We start from the raw sequence: 15,655 nt of genomic DNA on the forward strand, positions 1-15,655 counted from the left end.
AGTGAAGGATTCTTCTCATCCTTTAGCCCATTTCAACAATTCCGGCTTGAAGGTTCCGCCCCACCGAGGAGGGTGGAGCAGCGCGCCGCCCACCGCTGGGCTCCACTCACCGTGTAGTTGGGCAGCTGCGCCATGTGGTACTTGTTGTACTGATCGATGATGCACTGCACCTTGCCGTGGTAGTGCTCGAGGGTGTCTGCCGACCACCACTGCTTCAGGTTGCCCTCCTCGTCGTAGCGACGCCCTGACCAAACAGTTGTATATAAAATTACGTTATCTCAGAATTATTATAAACATTTGCTAAATATATTATTGGCTTCGCATGAGTAGTAACGGAAACTCGGGTAGGAGCTGGCTGTTATGCTATTAATTTGAACAAATTTAGACCACGACCACGATACTGCCCGGGCGATGGGCAGCGGCGAGCAGTCTGCTGGCTGGTGTGTGGCCGCCACCAGACCACTAGTGTGGCCGGCACGGATGCGCACCGCTGGACTGCTTGTACCACGAAGTTACAGCGCATTTCAGCTTGTGGGACAGCCTGTACATATCGCCATCGAGACTTCGACCTCACTCAGGTTGTGACGGCTTAGTGTCCAAGGGGTCATTACCCTTACGGCGATGGATGGGTATCAAATGTACGTAGCGGGCTTCAGGGTTCGTTTGTACGTTGAAAGGCACGTACCTTGGTCGTCAAATCCATGCGTCACTTCGTGACCCATAATGGCGCCGATTGAACCGTAGTTGATTGCTCTGAAAGAATATTAAACACATTTGATTTTACACGCTCGTCACTCAGCAATGTATCGCGAACTGCACGCTAGAAGTCGCGAGTACAATAACACGCACGTCGCGCTATTAATATTTCTAGAAGCGTCTGTCAAAACATCTTTTAATTATATACAAGTTAACGATAATCGGTCGTAAATAAATACTTAAAATTATAATTCATTATTATTGAAGTGTAATGAAAGGCGATTGCATGCAGCAGAGATGCGAATGTTGCGATGGATGTGTGGAGTAACGAGAATGGATAGAATACGGAATGAATATGTTAGAGGAAGTCTGAAAGTGGCACCTGTGACAGAGAAGCTGAGGAGTGCACGTTTGGGATGGTATGGACATGTGATGAGACGAAATGAAAATGAGATTGGTAAGAGAGTGTTAACTATGAATGTGGAAGGATATAGAGGAAGAGGTAGACCTAAGAAGAAACGGATGGATTGTGTGAAAGAAGATATGGGTAAGAGGGGATTGAGCGAAGAAATGGTATATGATAGAAGAGTATGGAAGAAGAAAACATGTTGCGTCGACCCCAGGTGACTGGGAGAAGGGTATAATGATGAGTTATAAATAATAATAATAATATTTATTCATTCAAGCCTCTTAAAATACAAACACGTACAAAAATACTTAACACTAGTATAATAATATACATGGCTTTTTTATGAGGTATACAATAACAATATTCCCTGACTTTTATGCTAGGAAAACCTGTGTTACAAAAGTCAGTGGTTCAGTGCTAGGTCACCAGGTAAAGAAAGTTAAACAGGAAGAACGATCTGTAAGAATATAGTACGTACGTGTGTGTGTGTGTGAGTGTATGTGTGTTAGTGTGTTTGTGTGTGTGTATGTGTGTCATATAATAAAGTATAAAAACAAATAAATAAATGATGAAAGAGTTAAATGTTTGCACTCACTCGATCCCGTTCCCGTAGAAGGGCGGCTGGAGGATGCCCGCGGGGAACGCTGGAACAAATTAATTAAGCGGTAAACATATTTTTTGAGATTTGCATAAAGACAAGGACGGACAGAGCGCACGCCGGAACATATACAAGGTACATCACTTCACGCAAGTCGAGTCACGTGTGTGGGTAGGCGGAAAAAATTATACGTGCGCGGGGTCAACGACCCGGCGGCGCCGCGTGAGCTGATTTGTTATACACGGCTGGTTCGTGTGACGTCGCCATAATGGCAAACTACTTATGGCTGTAGTTAGTGGCTCCCCTAGGAAACATTGTAGATTTTATTTAATCATTTACAAAACAGCCTTAGCTTCTTATCTGGTTAGTTTTTTGACGAGAAATATCATAATAGGTCCTGGGACCAAACTGCTGGCGCGAACAAATTTGCAAGAGTACTCACTGACTGAGTTGAGGGTCGCCGAGTAGAACGCGTTCACAGTGGTCGCCGTGGCCACCCACCTGCCGACGCAAACAGAACTATACAATAACGACCGACAACATTAAACAAACTGGCCTATTTGCACAGCGACCTGTTGAGCTTTGTACGAAACATTCCAACAGAAGTCGCATCGCCACCATAGTTCAATGAGGACTATTATTATTATTATTATTTTTTATTGCATAGATTGGTGGACGAGTTCACAGTCCACCTGGTGTTAAGTGGTTACTGGAGCCCATAGACATCTACGACCTAAATGCGCCACCCGGCTTGAGATATAAGTTCTAATATCTCAGTATAGTTACAACGGCTGCCCCACGCTTCGAACGCACTACTGCTTCACGGCAGAAATAGGCAGGGTGGTAGTACCTACCCGTGCGGACTCACAAGAGGTCCTATTAATAGACGAACATCGAAAAATGGAATATGTTTTCGTGGATTTATTTTAAAAAGACGAACGAGCTATCGTTAAAATCAAGAACATGTGAGCGAAGAGACAATATCCTTATTAATTGAACGATTGTCGACCATACCTTCTTTAAAATAAGCTCCAAGTTTGATTACATATTTTGATAGGCACCGAGCCGTGTGCTAAAGCGCATACGGTACAGATATACTGAAGCTGCCCCCGCGGCGACCGGGGCCGAAATGTAAATAAGCATAACAATATTAAACATGGCTGCGGATGGTAAACTAATACATATTTCGCTATGTTTATTAGAGTCGTTTGAAAGCGTTTTCGCATTTCCCGTGATCTACGCTTCTGGACTCTGTCCCCACAGCGGGGGACCGCACGTGGACACGAGCGAACCCGCGGCACAGGACCCCCTGGACTTTGGGACCTGGTCCCCGCGTCGCCGGTCCCGGTACGGGTCTGTTTACGCTGCGTAATGAGCACACGCCTTGTTTGTCGTTACAGTTTGACCGAAACAATCTAAGGTCAAGTCAGAGTTAGGTTTCCACGAGGAAGGAATGTCAGGTCCGGCGCACACCTGTTCCTGTCGGGCTTCTCTCTGAGCGACTCCAGAGATTTCTTCACGGCGCCCCAGGTCAGCTTCAGGTACGTCCCGAACAGGCTCCCCTCCACCACCTCCGCCTGCATAACGTGTACAAAATATGATCAAAAGTTTTAGCTACAATTCGGTAGTATTAACATGAAATATTAAGTGAAGCATCATAATAATGATCAAATCACATGGTTGTTTCGCAGCACAGATAGGAGGGAGATTGGGCCTGCCCGTGCTGTAGGCAGGTAGTACAGCAGCGGCAGGCGGAAAGTAAGGTCACAAGGCAGTTGCGCATACTGACGTGCTGGTAATGTTGGTCGAGCTGCCGGTGGGTGAGCAGCCAGGAGGGGAAGCCCACGAAGGTCCTGATGGCGGCCAGCTTGCGCAGCGTGCGCGCGCGCGTGGCGGCGTCCATCCAGCGCAGCCGCTGCACGCTGGAGGAGAAGGCCTCGCGCACGTCCTCTATCATCTCTATGGCCTAGGGGAGGGGACATTTTATATTTTTTTTAACAAAGGCAATTATAAGCGCACGTTTGGTTTGAGCTTCTACTAATGCACTTCTTTTATTAAGATCAAACGTTATTAATTCCATTTTACTGATTTAGAAGGCAGATGTAATTTGGACTCGCCTGGTGATGAGCGATACTGATGTTGTTGGACATCAGCAACTATGCAAGCTATGCACTTGGATAGCCGATCCGCTGTCTACCACTTAAGAATGTTAAGCACATCACAAGTTTTGAACCACAACATTCGGATCGTCGGTCTCTCGCGGTGGAAGATCTCTTTGTCACAGATGCCTAGGATTAGTTTACATGCGGCTACAGGGTTCTGTAACGTTAAAGTCGCACGAGACGCACCTTCTGCCTGGAGTCCTGGTCGAAATGTTTCTTGACGTAGAGGTAGCTGAGCGCGACGCCGAAGTTGGCGTTGACGTTGGAGGCGCAGGACTTCCAGCGCGGCGTGCGCTGCTGCAGCCCGAACACCGCGCGCGAGAACTCGAAGCCCAGCGTGCGGAACGAGCTCAGCGTCATGGGCGCCACCGTCGAGAATACGCTCCACCACACGAAGCGCTCTGCGGACCGTGGACAACGGCACACACTTTATTCACGTGCCATTTCAATTGGGGAAGCGGCGTTTCATTAGCACCTGTTCTTGTCCAAGCAAAATTTGTAAAGAATCTTTCAGAAATGGACAGCAGCTTGGCTGTACAGCTGACATCAGCTCCATCAGCAGAAATAACAAAATTTCGTCTACTGGATCACTAGCGCGTCTATCTTGTATACCTAATATGAAGAGGAATACATTGGCTTATGTCTCGAACTCACCGACGATGACAGGCTCGGTCTCATTGAGCAGCACGGCCAGTTTCTGCAGGTACGGGAGGTCCATCACGATGACTCGGTCGGAGTCCTGCTGCAGCCCCACGCTCGTGTTGGCGAACACCAGCTCCAGATACCTGTCCCAGTCGTGCTGAAACAAGCGTAAGGGTACAGTTCGACGGCCAGGGAGGTCCCGGGCCCGGTTGGGGCAGGAGGGTCTATGTGTCGTGAAGCAGTCACAGACTGTCGTTTGAGGGGTAGGAAATATTCGAACTGGATTGCGACACTCTGATCGTTGTATCTAAATGCGTAACATCAGGTAAATGACAAAATATGAACTAGGTTTAATTTAAGCAAAAGAAAATCACTTTTTAGTTTTAATAAGTCCTTCTTCAAACGAGGCTTGCGGAGAGTACTTAATGGTAGGCAGCGGCTTGGCTCTGCCCCTGGCATTGCTGACGTCCATGAGCGACGGTGACCACTTACCATCAGGTGGGCCGTATGCTCGTCTGCCTACAAAGGCAATAAAAAAAACAACAGCTCTGCTAGTAAATCCGGAGCGCTTGGGCACTGGACGGTGGAAATGGTCTATACCTCGTTACCAACTCGTAAAGGGTCACAGCCCCCTTGCGCGGTTCGCCGGTCCCCCTGGTGCTCACCTGGTCCCACTGCGCGGGTCCGCCGGCGGAACCCTTCACGAACTGCCGCACGGAAACCTCGTGAAACAGATGAGTGCCACCGCGCCGCACCTCCACCGGGGTCATTATCTGCAAATCATTACTTACCATCAATAACACCGTAAATTTTATAATTATAATTTAAGTTTCACACTATTAAGGTTCCAATACCTTTGCTAGACTCTTGCTGAAGTCTACAATGTCATCAGCAAACTTCTCGGCGTCGGTGTCAGGGTCGGCGATGCTGATCACTGATTTAATGTATAAATGGTACTGTTCTATCTCGTGGCTGAACTGCTCCGGACGGAGGAGGTAGCGCTCGCTGAAGCCTGGAGGGACTTGCTCGATCTAAATCACAAGAGATTATCAGCTATGGTTGTATATATTGTAACCGTTTTGAATTAGCAATAATTGTATTCTTTTTAAATTGGAACAGGAATTTATTGTGCGAACATGCTGCCAATAGGAGCTAGGAGCTTAAAATAAACTAACCACAACACGATTTCTGCTGGTATTCCTCACGTCCTCAGCGACCTGAATGCTGAGAAGCACGTTGAGGCCTAACATCCTTCTTCCGCGTCCAGCTACATCCTCCCATGTAAAGTTGGCGCTGACATTCACTGGTGGAGTGGGAGGCAGGCCAAGTTTTTCTAAAAGTTCCTGGATGGGCTTAATCCCTTGAGCTTCCAATTTATCTATAACAAGAATCGATTACATATTTAAGGGTAATTAACATAAGCTGTTTGTGATAACTTTATTTCGTGTTTAGCCTATGTTTAAGCTCACCGGTATCAATACAAGTTCTATACAAGCTCTTCGCTTTGATCACACTCTGTGGAAGACCCTCGTCGTCTGCAGCCTCCAGAACTTCTCGAAGATCTACCACTAGTTGTTCGCGTAGTTTCGCCAGCTGGTCCCAAGATGTAGCCCATTCTGGTACTGGGTTCTTCTTGATCCAGCCTCCGCAGGCAAACTCGTAGAAGTCGTGGCACGGATCCACATCCTTATTGAGGGCTTCTAATACTCTTGACGCTGGAGTTTAAAAAAATAAATATAAAGGTAGCGTAATCAATACTTTCTTTAAATTATCCGATTAGCTTAGACGTGAAGATTAAATTTGTACTGAGAATTGAGCCTCGGAGAATGGGCTAAAATTAAATGAGGTGGTCAACAACAAATTTAATGATTAATGAGACCACGATGTGTATAAGGCTCCAGTATATGTATATAGGGTCTCCAATTTCAAGATTCATGCGGTGGGTGTTCGGAGATGCGGAGTAAGGACATTGGCATGACATACAAGCCCGAGGGTCGAAGTGTCGGACAGTTGCTTGTTCAGTGTGCTTGGTGCGATTTATTTAACGTTCTCGATAGCGTAAAAGTTAACACTGTATGTAATTGGAACAGCGCCCCTTGCGGCAAACGTTCCAACTCCATACACATTCCAGTTAAATATTATGCTATCGAAACGATTCATTAACCGTGCTTTTAGGTACCTCAAGCACCGATCATCGTTCTCGTCGAACCGGTCGCTTGCGACGAAGGGCTTGTCGAAGGGCTCGACGAGTGAATTAACCCATAGACACAGCCCACTGAGTTTCTCGCCGGATCTTCTCAGTGGGTCGCGTTTCCGATCCGGTGGTAGATTCTGCGAAGCACTGCTTTTGCTAAGGCCAGTGTTAATAACACTCCCGGTTTGAGCCCCGTGAGCTCACCTACACGTCAAGGAGAAGCTGAAATAGCCTCTCAAGGCTATCAGCATAGGTAGGAAAAAAACTAGCGAGAACGTTAAAAAACAGCTCCTATACTCACAGCACAAGAAAAACAATTAAGATTGCAAAGTTGTGACAACTAAATCGGTTTTAAAACGTGTAAACATACCTAAATAACGTTTAATCTATAATATTTTTTATGAGAATGAAAATTACGATAAAACAATAATACATACAATAACATGATGGTAGAATTATAATACATAAGAATTAGAACTCTAGAAAAATCTCGTAAAAATGTTTCAACAAATTAAGTTTTAATTAATTCCATGAAACTTTTGTATTTAAATAACAACAACTCATCGATAATTATTAGTCAAAATCTAGTCAAAATAATATATTGACTTTGACTGGTCAAAACTTTTCACTCATTGAAGACAAAAATACGGTAAAAATTGTACAACAACAACACTTATCAAATATAAATAACCAATAAAACGAAATACAACATTATGCATCATAAATTTTAAAACGGCCATATTGTTTACGACAAATTTACTTAATGACGTTTCTGCTTCAATCATAGCAATTAAATTGGAACTTAGTAAGCCACATGCACTGTTTTATAAAACGCAAAATAAAAACAATGACAAATCTTGTTTACTAACAAGAAATTTAAATTTAATCAATCTAAGTAGGTATTATTTTATTAGCATAGTGCCGATCTCACCGATATCCTGTTTGAAGTTGTCGTGGCCTAAAAGATAAGACGTTCGGTGCATTCGTATATAGCGATGCAACGGTGTTCGAATCCCGCAAGCGGGTACCAATTTTTCTAATGAAATATGTACTTAACAATTGTTCACGATTGACTTCCACGGTGAAGGAATAACATCGTGTAATAAAAATCAAACCCGCAAAATTATAATTTGCTTAATTACTGGTGGCAGGACCTCTTGTGAGTCCGCACGGGTAGGTACCACCACCCCGCCTATTTCTGCCGTGAAGCAGTAATGCGTTTCGGTTTGAAGGGTGGGGCAGCCGTTGTACCTATACTGTGAAACCTTAGAACTTATATCTCAAGGTGTGTGGCACATTTACGTTGTAGATGTCTATGGGTTCCAGTAACCACTTAACATCAGGTGGGTTGTGAGCTCGTCCGTCCGTATTAAAATAAAAATAAAAAACTTGAAGTTCAATTAAAAACAACGAATTGTTGATACGAATTCCAAATAAAATTACAAAGATAAGTGCCGAGTATTAAGCTAAATGTCGCTTAAACCAAATAGCCTTTCCGCTAGATATATGCATCAAACTATACGGAACTCAATTATAACAAAGTGGTAAAATACGTAACAATGTCTCCGGTTAAAAAACGCCCGCCATTTTTGTCCGCGTGGAATTACATGTAATGAATGTTACGTAATTAAAAGTTTTTTACACAATAAATGTTTATGTTGATGTTACAATGAATTGTTATTGCCAATGCTAATTAAATGCTATAAAACTTATTTTTGTATAACAAAACTGTTTTTTGCTTTGCAATAGCGTATCTTCACAAAAGAACGGCATACTTGTAATATTTCGCAGTGATCAATAATAATTGTAAATAAAACTCATTATAATGTTAAAATGGCTCGAATCCATCCATCACTAAGTATTTATTCGTTCGCGTAATCGGCATTAATTAGTTTATTTAGAAAATAATAACAATGTGCGTTATCTTTGTTCCTGAGTCATTTTTTAAAACCAATTGTCTGTTAACCGAATGAAACTAAAAAATGAAACAAGACTAATTATTAATGAAATAATTCATTATTGAAATAATTATAACTATTATAAGTTTAAATTCAATTGTCGGGGCTGGACACAAAGTAGTCCTACCTTTCTACAATATATCCCTGGAACAATGATGTACTCGATAGGTATATATAATATTTTTATTGATTGATTTGTTTTACAAGTACACGCATCCATATTCGTGGACCCTAGACTCTCGACTGAACTCTAAGCTTGGTGTTGGCAAAGCGATTGGTAATAATCGACTTAAAGACACAGAATTGGAGTTTCAGTTCTACTAGGCTGCACTAAAAGTATCGGGAATGGAATATTTCCACTGTTCCTGTCATATTAAAATCTTTTTAATTGAAAACTCCTTGGTTTTAAAAATCGAATACCATTTATTTATTTAAAAAAAGATTCTCGGTCTTGTCACGAGGTTTTGTCAAACTTGTTTAGTCGTTGAGAAAATGGAATTGACTCGAGAAAATTCAAGAGCGATGATTTATTATGACTTTCGAAGTGGTTTAACACAAAAACAGTGTGTTGACCGTATGATTTCTGCATTTGGTGATGAAGCCCCATCCAAAACCACCATTTATCGCTGGTTTGCTGAGTTTCAACGTGGACGTTGTCAAGCTCAGTGATGATCCCCGTCAAGGTCGTCCAAAAACTGCAGTCACCCAAGAAAACGTTGATGCTGTGCGTAAGCTGATTGAGGAAGATCGACATGTGACGTACCGCGAAATTCAGGCAACTTTAGACATTGGCATGAGTCAAATACAAATAATCTTGCATGAACAATTAGGTGTAAAAAAGTTGTTTTCCCGATGGATACCGCATTGTGAAGAGCAAAAAGCGGCTCGCGTTACTTGGTGCGTCAGAACTCTCGAAAGATTCCACGCAGGATTCTCAAATGCTGTATACAACATTGTATCAGGTGACGAATCCTGGATATACGCGTACGAACCCGAAACAAAAAACCAGTCATGAGTTTGGGTGTTCGAAAATGAGTTAAAGCCAACAAAATTTTTTCGTTCACGGAGTGTTGCAAAAAAAATGGTGGCCACGTTTGTCTCCAAAACCGGCCATGTTATGACTATTCCTCTAGAGGGACAAAGAACGGTTAATGCAGAACGGTATGCTAGCATTTGTTTGCCACAGGTCGTTTCTGAACTCCGTAAAGAGAACTGCAACCGCCGCATCATCCTCCATCACGACAATGCGAGTTCTCAGACCGCGCACAGAACAAATGAGTTTTTAGAGCAAGAAAACATAGAATTATTAGACCATCTGCCGTACAGCCCCGACCTAAGCCCTAATGATTTCTATACTTTCCCTAAAATAAAGAATAAATTGCGTGGACAGAGATTTTCATCACCTGAAGAAGCTGTGGACGCCTACAAAACGGCCATTTTGGAGACCCCAATTTCCGAATGGAATGGTTGCTTCAATTATTGGTTCCATCGTATGGAAAAATGTGTAAAATTTCGCGGAGAATACTTCGAAAAGCAATAAATACATTTTTAAATAGTAATGTTGTGTCACTTCGTTAATTCCCGAAATTTTCAGTGCCGCCCTCGTACTTGGGCAACGACAATGGAAACAGCGACTGGATCGTGCCAAAACCAGGCTTGTGAACTTGCCCCGTGCTCCATTATCAGTGAGTATCCGAATAATTTTTTTAAGCTGATATTTTCCCATATTTTCCCTATGCTGATAGCCTTGAGAGGCTATTTTAGCTTCACCTTGACGTCTAGGTGAGTTCACGGGTCTCAAGCCGGGAGTGTTGCTAACACTGGCCCTAGCAAGGGCAGGGCTTCGCAGAATCTACCACCGGATCGGAAACGCGACCTACTGAGTAGATCCGGCGAGAAACTCAGTGGGCTGTGTCTATGGGTTAATTTACTTGTCGAGCCCTTCGTCGCAAGCGACGGGTTCGGCAAGCAAGGTGACCAGTGCTTGAGGTACCTAAAAGCACCAAAAAATCCGTGTAGTATCAGCAAAAAGAAATTTTTAGGGCAAAGGAAATATAGCAGGTCTGTTTATGTAAAACTCACCAGTGTTGACACAAGCCTCGCTCAAGCAGGGCTTCGGGTTCTTGTAATCCGTGAGGACCAGCACTGTGGTGTATATAGCGAGAGCGATCAGAGACACACCTAAGGCTCCTATCAGCACCGAAGACCATCTTACTGTTCGTTCGCTGTAAAAAAAAAAAAGATATTGAAATAGATAGAGATAGAGACCTTTTGTTTCATGATGATTTGGCCAGTCGCTTTGATGATTGAAAAACAGTTTTAGAGACCTTTTAGGCTGTTTTCAGAACGCTAAAACTACTTCGCGACAGAATATAACCGTACATGCAACCGTAATACATAACTGTAATAAATAACGTAAACCATTACTTTTTTTATTGTTTAGATCGGTGGACCAGCCCTCAGCCCACCTGGTGTTAAGTGGTTACCGTAGCCCACGGAATAGATAAATAAGGTTACCTTATTTATCTATTCCGTGCCGGAGCCCATAAACAACTACAACGTAAATGCGCCACCCTCCTTGAGATATAAGTTCTAAGGTCTCAGTATAGTTACAACGGCTGCCCCGCCCTTCAAACAGAAACCCATTACTGCTTCACAGCAAAAATAGGCAGGGTTGTGATACATACCCGTGCAGACTCACAAGAGGTCCTACCACCAGTAATTACGCAAATTATAATTTTGCGGATTTGATTTTTATTACACGATGCTATTCCTTCACCGTGGAAGTTAATCGTGAACATTTGTTGAGTACGTATTTCATTAGAAAAATTGGTACCTGCCTGCGGGATTCGAACACCGGTGCATCGCTACATACGAATGCACCGGACGTCTTACTCTTTGAGCCACGACGACTTCTAATCTTACCTGGAATCTTAAAACGCGCTACGACTTCTGCTATGTGAATGGAGGTAGTTAGGTATATAAGTAAGATGGGAACTAAAGTTGAGTGTCAACTTCGAACTGATGATAGGGAAGTGGTAGATGCCATTAACATAACAACAAACATAACATTTATCGTCAAATAATAGTGTTTTCAAAACAACCGCGTTTTCTATTATTATAAATAGCACTTTCACTGTTTTCGTTTGAATATAACTTGTGATAAACTGTTATTTATTGAAATGAGGAAACTGTAAAGTTGACGTTATTACGCAAGATTGTATAGATTGTGGCACAATTATATTACATGTGTATTCTATAAATATAGGATTCCAGTTTTACAATTGGAAAAGTTGTAGGTTTTTGTGTGAAGTATTGCGAAGGTATCTCGAGCAACATTCGTGAATTTATGATTAGCTTTCAAGATTTTTAAAAAATCAAATCATACCGTTCTTGATAATAACCGATATGCGTGCGATGTGGAATAAAATTAAGATTTATGCGTAGAAGAATCGTATCTTTTAATCATATATTGTACTTGCAAAGACTCTTTGACATCAACTCCACATAACAAAATGTATTTAAAAGGAAATCCAAACAGCAAAACAAAAGTATTTATACTAAAATTAACTATAATAAAAATTCGTCATGAAACCACAGTGAAACGTAAAAAAATATTGGTTTTTAAGAAGTGCCATTAAACACGATGTAGTCATGTTAATGGTGACTGTGGTATGTTCTATCACCGCATCGTACATTCGAGCCACGTCCGTAGAAACGGTTGAGGTTCAAGGTATTTGGATGACGGCAAATCTTTTTGGAAGTGGTGATACGGGAATAACTCATCAGATGTTTTTTTTGGAATTTAAGTGACGGAAACTTAACTTTTTTTTATTGCTTAAATGGGTGGACGAGCTCACAGCCCACCTGGTTTTAAGTGGTTACTGGAGCCCATAGACATCTACAACGTAATTTCCGCCACCCACCTTGAGATATGAGTTCTAAGGTCTCAGTATAGTTACAACGGATGCCCCACCTTTCAAACCGAAACGCATTACTGCTTCACAGAAGAAATAGGCGGGGTGGGAGTACCTTTCCGTGCGGACTCACAAGAGGTCCTACCACACAACTGATGATGAAACATAATTTAAATAAATCTAGACAAATAAATAAAATGGAAGTTTCTGTTAGTAATATTAAAATAACCGCTTTTTACTACATACATATGAATGTATGTATAAAGGTACGGTACATATACCAAAATAACATCTTTTACAATTTTCTCTGGTACGGCTGGACCGATTTTGACGGGGCTTTCACTGACAGATAGCTAAACTAATAAGGAGTAAGACTACTTCTATTTTTTTAATTATTTCTAAAATTAATATAAAATAAAGTAATGTTTCGTTAAATTTCACGAAGCCGACGTCGCAGATACAGCTAGTCCTCAATAAACTAACAATACAGTTATGTCACCGCCGCGCCGGTCTGTTGATGTAGATCAGTACTATTGTATACAGAATACGGTTACAAAGACCAGCACAATGCGCTTTAAAAATACAGAATTTACATAACCCGAGATGTATGGACATGTGTTCAATAAAAGAGATATTCTATTGAGAATCGTAACGGTGTCTTTACTCGGCTAGTATGGATCACTGGGGCAGTTTGTGTTATCCTCTTTGTGCTGCTGTTTGTGGGCCGCATATGTTTTCAGACTAACTGTAATGTATTGTTAATTTCACGCTCTGCTTTCAATTGATGTGTGTGTTGAATTTAAGAACCTAAAACTGTTATTTGGGCTTTGTATACTATGTTTAGAACCGCTTTTGTTTCGTTCGTAGAGTTGCGTTGATTAAATAATACAATTTATTTCATGTCTGGGTCACCATTTTAGGACGCTTAAATACTCTAAAGTCTTAAGCGACTCTAAATAAAATAATAAAATGTTTATTTTTTTGTAAAAATGTACAATGCTTTTTGTTAAAGGCCCGGGGATCATGGCCTCCTAGAGTTCTTCTAGAGTGACGGAATCAAATGTTTCGCCATAAATATAACTTATTTTTCAAGTTCTTTGCATTGACTATTATTATTCATTATCCGTGTCCATATTTTGTAAACAGACTGCTAATCGGAATAATTCGTGAACATATTGTACGATAAGTATATCGGACATAATTAGGTTACAATAAGTAGGTATATTGAGATCTCGTTGGAATTTGGATACACTTTGCCGCCCATTTCAATCTTGAAGTAACAGCTTTTTCGGCTTGAAACTGAAAGCTCACGTCCTAAGGTGGGTGCCGCCAGTTATGTTACCATTAGATATTAAATTAAAAATTACAATTATGATTATATTAAATTATTAAAAAAGAACATTAATTGCCAATAATTAATTTATGTTTAATGTATATTTATTATGGTCCTAATCCCAGGCCGGCAAGAAGTGGATGAGGAGAGCCGCAGACCGGGCTCAGTGGTGTGGATTGGGAGAGGCCTATGTCCAGCCGTGGACGACTGTGGGCTGTTGATGATGATTGATTATAATTCCAGACGATGCCACCTGCCTTAAAAAGCAGAACTTTGTCTGCAACATTTATGCTATATACATTACTATACAATTATATAGTACTTCTAATAAAGCGTTCATTGACCCGCATCCAATACAAAACACTGCCTTAGAAGGCCAACAAAATTAAAGAATCAATGAGATTATCAATTATTGTTCGAAGTCCATTGCTACTTCCTAGGGCATTAACTCGATCAGGTTGACTCGGCACGCGGTTACCGAGCGATTAATGCGGATCACGTCGGGTGCGCCGCTGCTTTCCATTGTCATGGCCAGCCTTCGGTCACAAGATCAAGCGATTTAATATTCATTAATTTATTAGCTGTACTATTTATTACTGTTACGAAATAATAACAATTTTACTGTATTGATGCTGTTTACCGAGCAAATTTTGTTCACGCCCCTTGCCATTTTAGAACTCCTCAAGCTTCATCCAAATGTTTTGTATGTATATTATATAATTTAAATTTATTGCAAGATTATGTATTTTAATCTTTTTTTGTTTCATATAATTACGTTTATCTTATATTCAGCTTAGCAACCTTTATATGGAAAATATGACTTTCTTTTTCTTAATTTCTGCATTCCTCATATAAGCATTTATGAACAAAGATTTTTTATATTTACATTAACAGAAGGATGCATTGTCTTGAATGGACAACATACTAGCCTACGGCAACGAATCTCTTAGAACCTCGGTTAAAGAAGATCAGAATAGTGATTGGCAGTCCAGATTTATATTATCGGAATTATGGACTGGAGCTAGCTACTGCTTAACATCAAAATAACATCCTACCGGCCGCTGGGAGAACCTGATAAAATGAACACAAAATTTAACGCAAAATTAAGAATACTCAATCCAAGTTTACACATACATATTTCTCTACAATAATCATTAGTGAACGAAAATACAAAAAAAATCATCGCAAGCTCGACGCATCTTCAACGGCCGGACTGTAACAGTCCAACCACAGCTTAGTACATACAAGGAGGGTGATATTATACCTTTTTACGAAAATTGCGCGGACGGAGGAGTATGAAATTTTCCACACTTATAGAGAATATAGAGAAGAAGTGCACAACGCTAATATATTTTTTTAAATAATGCATAAAAGATACATTAAATCAATAAAGAAAACATTACACACACCACCACGTATTTGACAACACATATATATAAATATACTCTTTGTTTATTGTCAATTGCCAAACTTTTGTTATAAACATAAAATTTCAATTGATAAAAATCGAAATTCGACTTCTGCGGGACCACTAGTTCATATTAATTGGCCAAAAACGATTGGCGTTTTTAACTTAATCCTGGTCCAAGCTAAATGCAGTTCTAGTGGTTTAACGTACACACGGCTTAAGTAACATTTCCTTGCCGGGTACTCGACTTTCGCTCTTAATTACCGTGTGGCACAAGTGAAGAACTTTCATCACCATACTCGTAACCGTAAAGGTTGCAGATCCGAGATTGGGCATGT

General features: G+C 41.2%; 1 protein-coding gene across 1 annotated transcript in view; it reads right to left on the minus strand.

Moving 5' to 3' along the window:
• The window catches only part of LOC101738975 (neprilysin-4), a 73,961-nt gene that overhangs the window by 3,648 nt on the left and 54,658 nt on the right, over positions 1–15,655 (minus strand). Inside the window, exons 3-15 of the mRNA XM_004926319.5 lie at positions 10,742–10,884; positions 5,977–6,222; positions 5,683–5,885; positions 5,362–5,538; positions 5,173–5,280; positions 4,520–4,664; positions 4,052–4,266; positions 3,493–3,669; positions 3,177–3,280; positions 2,146–2,204; positions 1,701–1,749; positions 686–753; positions 111–244 (exon numbers count right to left, since the gene is read on the minus strand). Coding sequence (XP_004926376.1) covers positions 111–244; positions 686–753; positions 1,701–1,749; positions 2,146–2,204; positions 3,177–3,280; positions 3,493–3,669; positions 4,052–4,266; positions 4,520–4,664; positions 5,173–5,280; positions 5,362–5,538; positions 5,683–5,885; positions 5,977–6,222; positions 10,742–10,884 — 1,828 coding nt within the window. The remainder of the gene's footprint in view (positions 1–110; positions 245–685; positions 754–1,700; positions 1,750–2,145; positions 2,205–3,176; positions 3,281–3,492; positions 3,670–4,051; positions 4,267–4,519; positions 4,665–5,172; positions 5,281–5,361; positions 5,539–5,682; positions 5,886–5,976; positions 6,223–10,741; positions 10,885–15,655) is intronic.

This window comes from Bombyx mori, chromosome 13 (assembly GCF_030269925.1).
Source record: "Bombyx mori chromosome 13, ASM3026992v2".
NCBI lineage: Eukaryota > Metazoa > Arthropoda > Insecta > Lepidoptera > Bombycidae > Bombyx > Bombyx mori.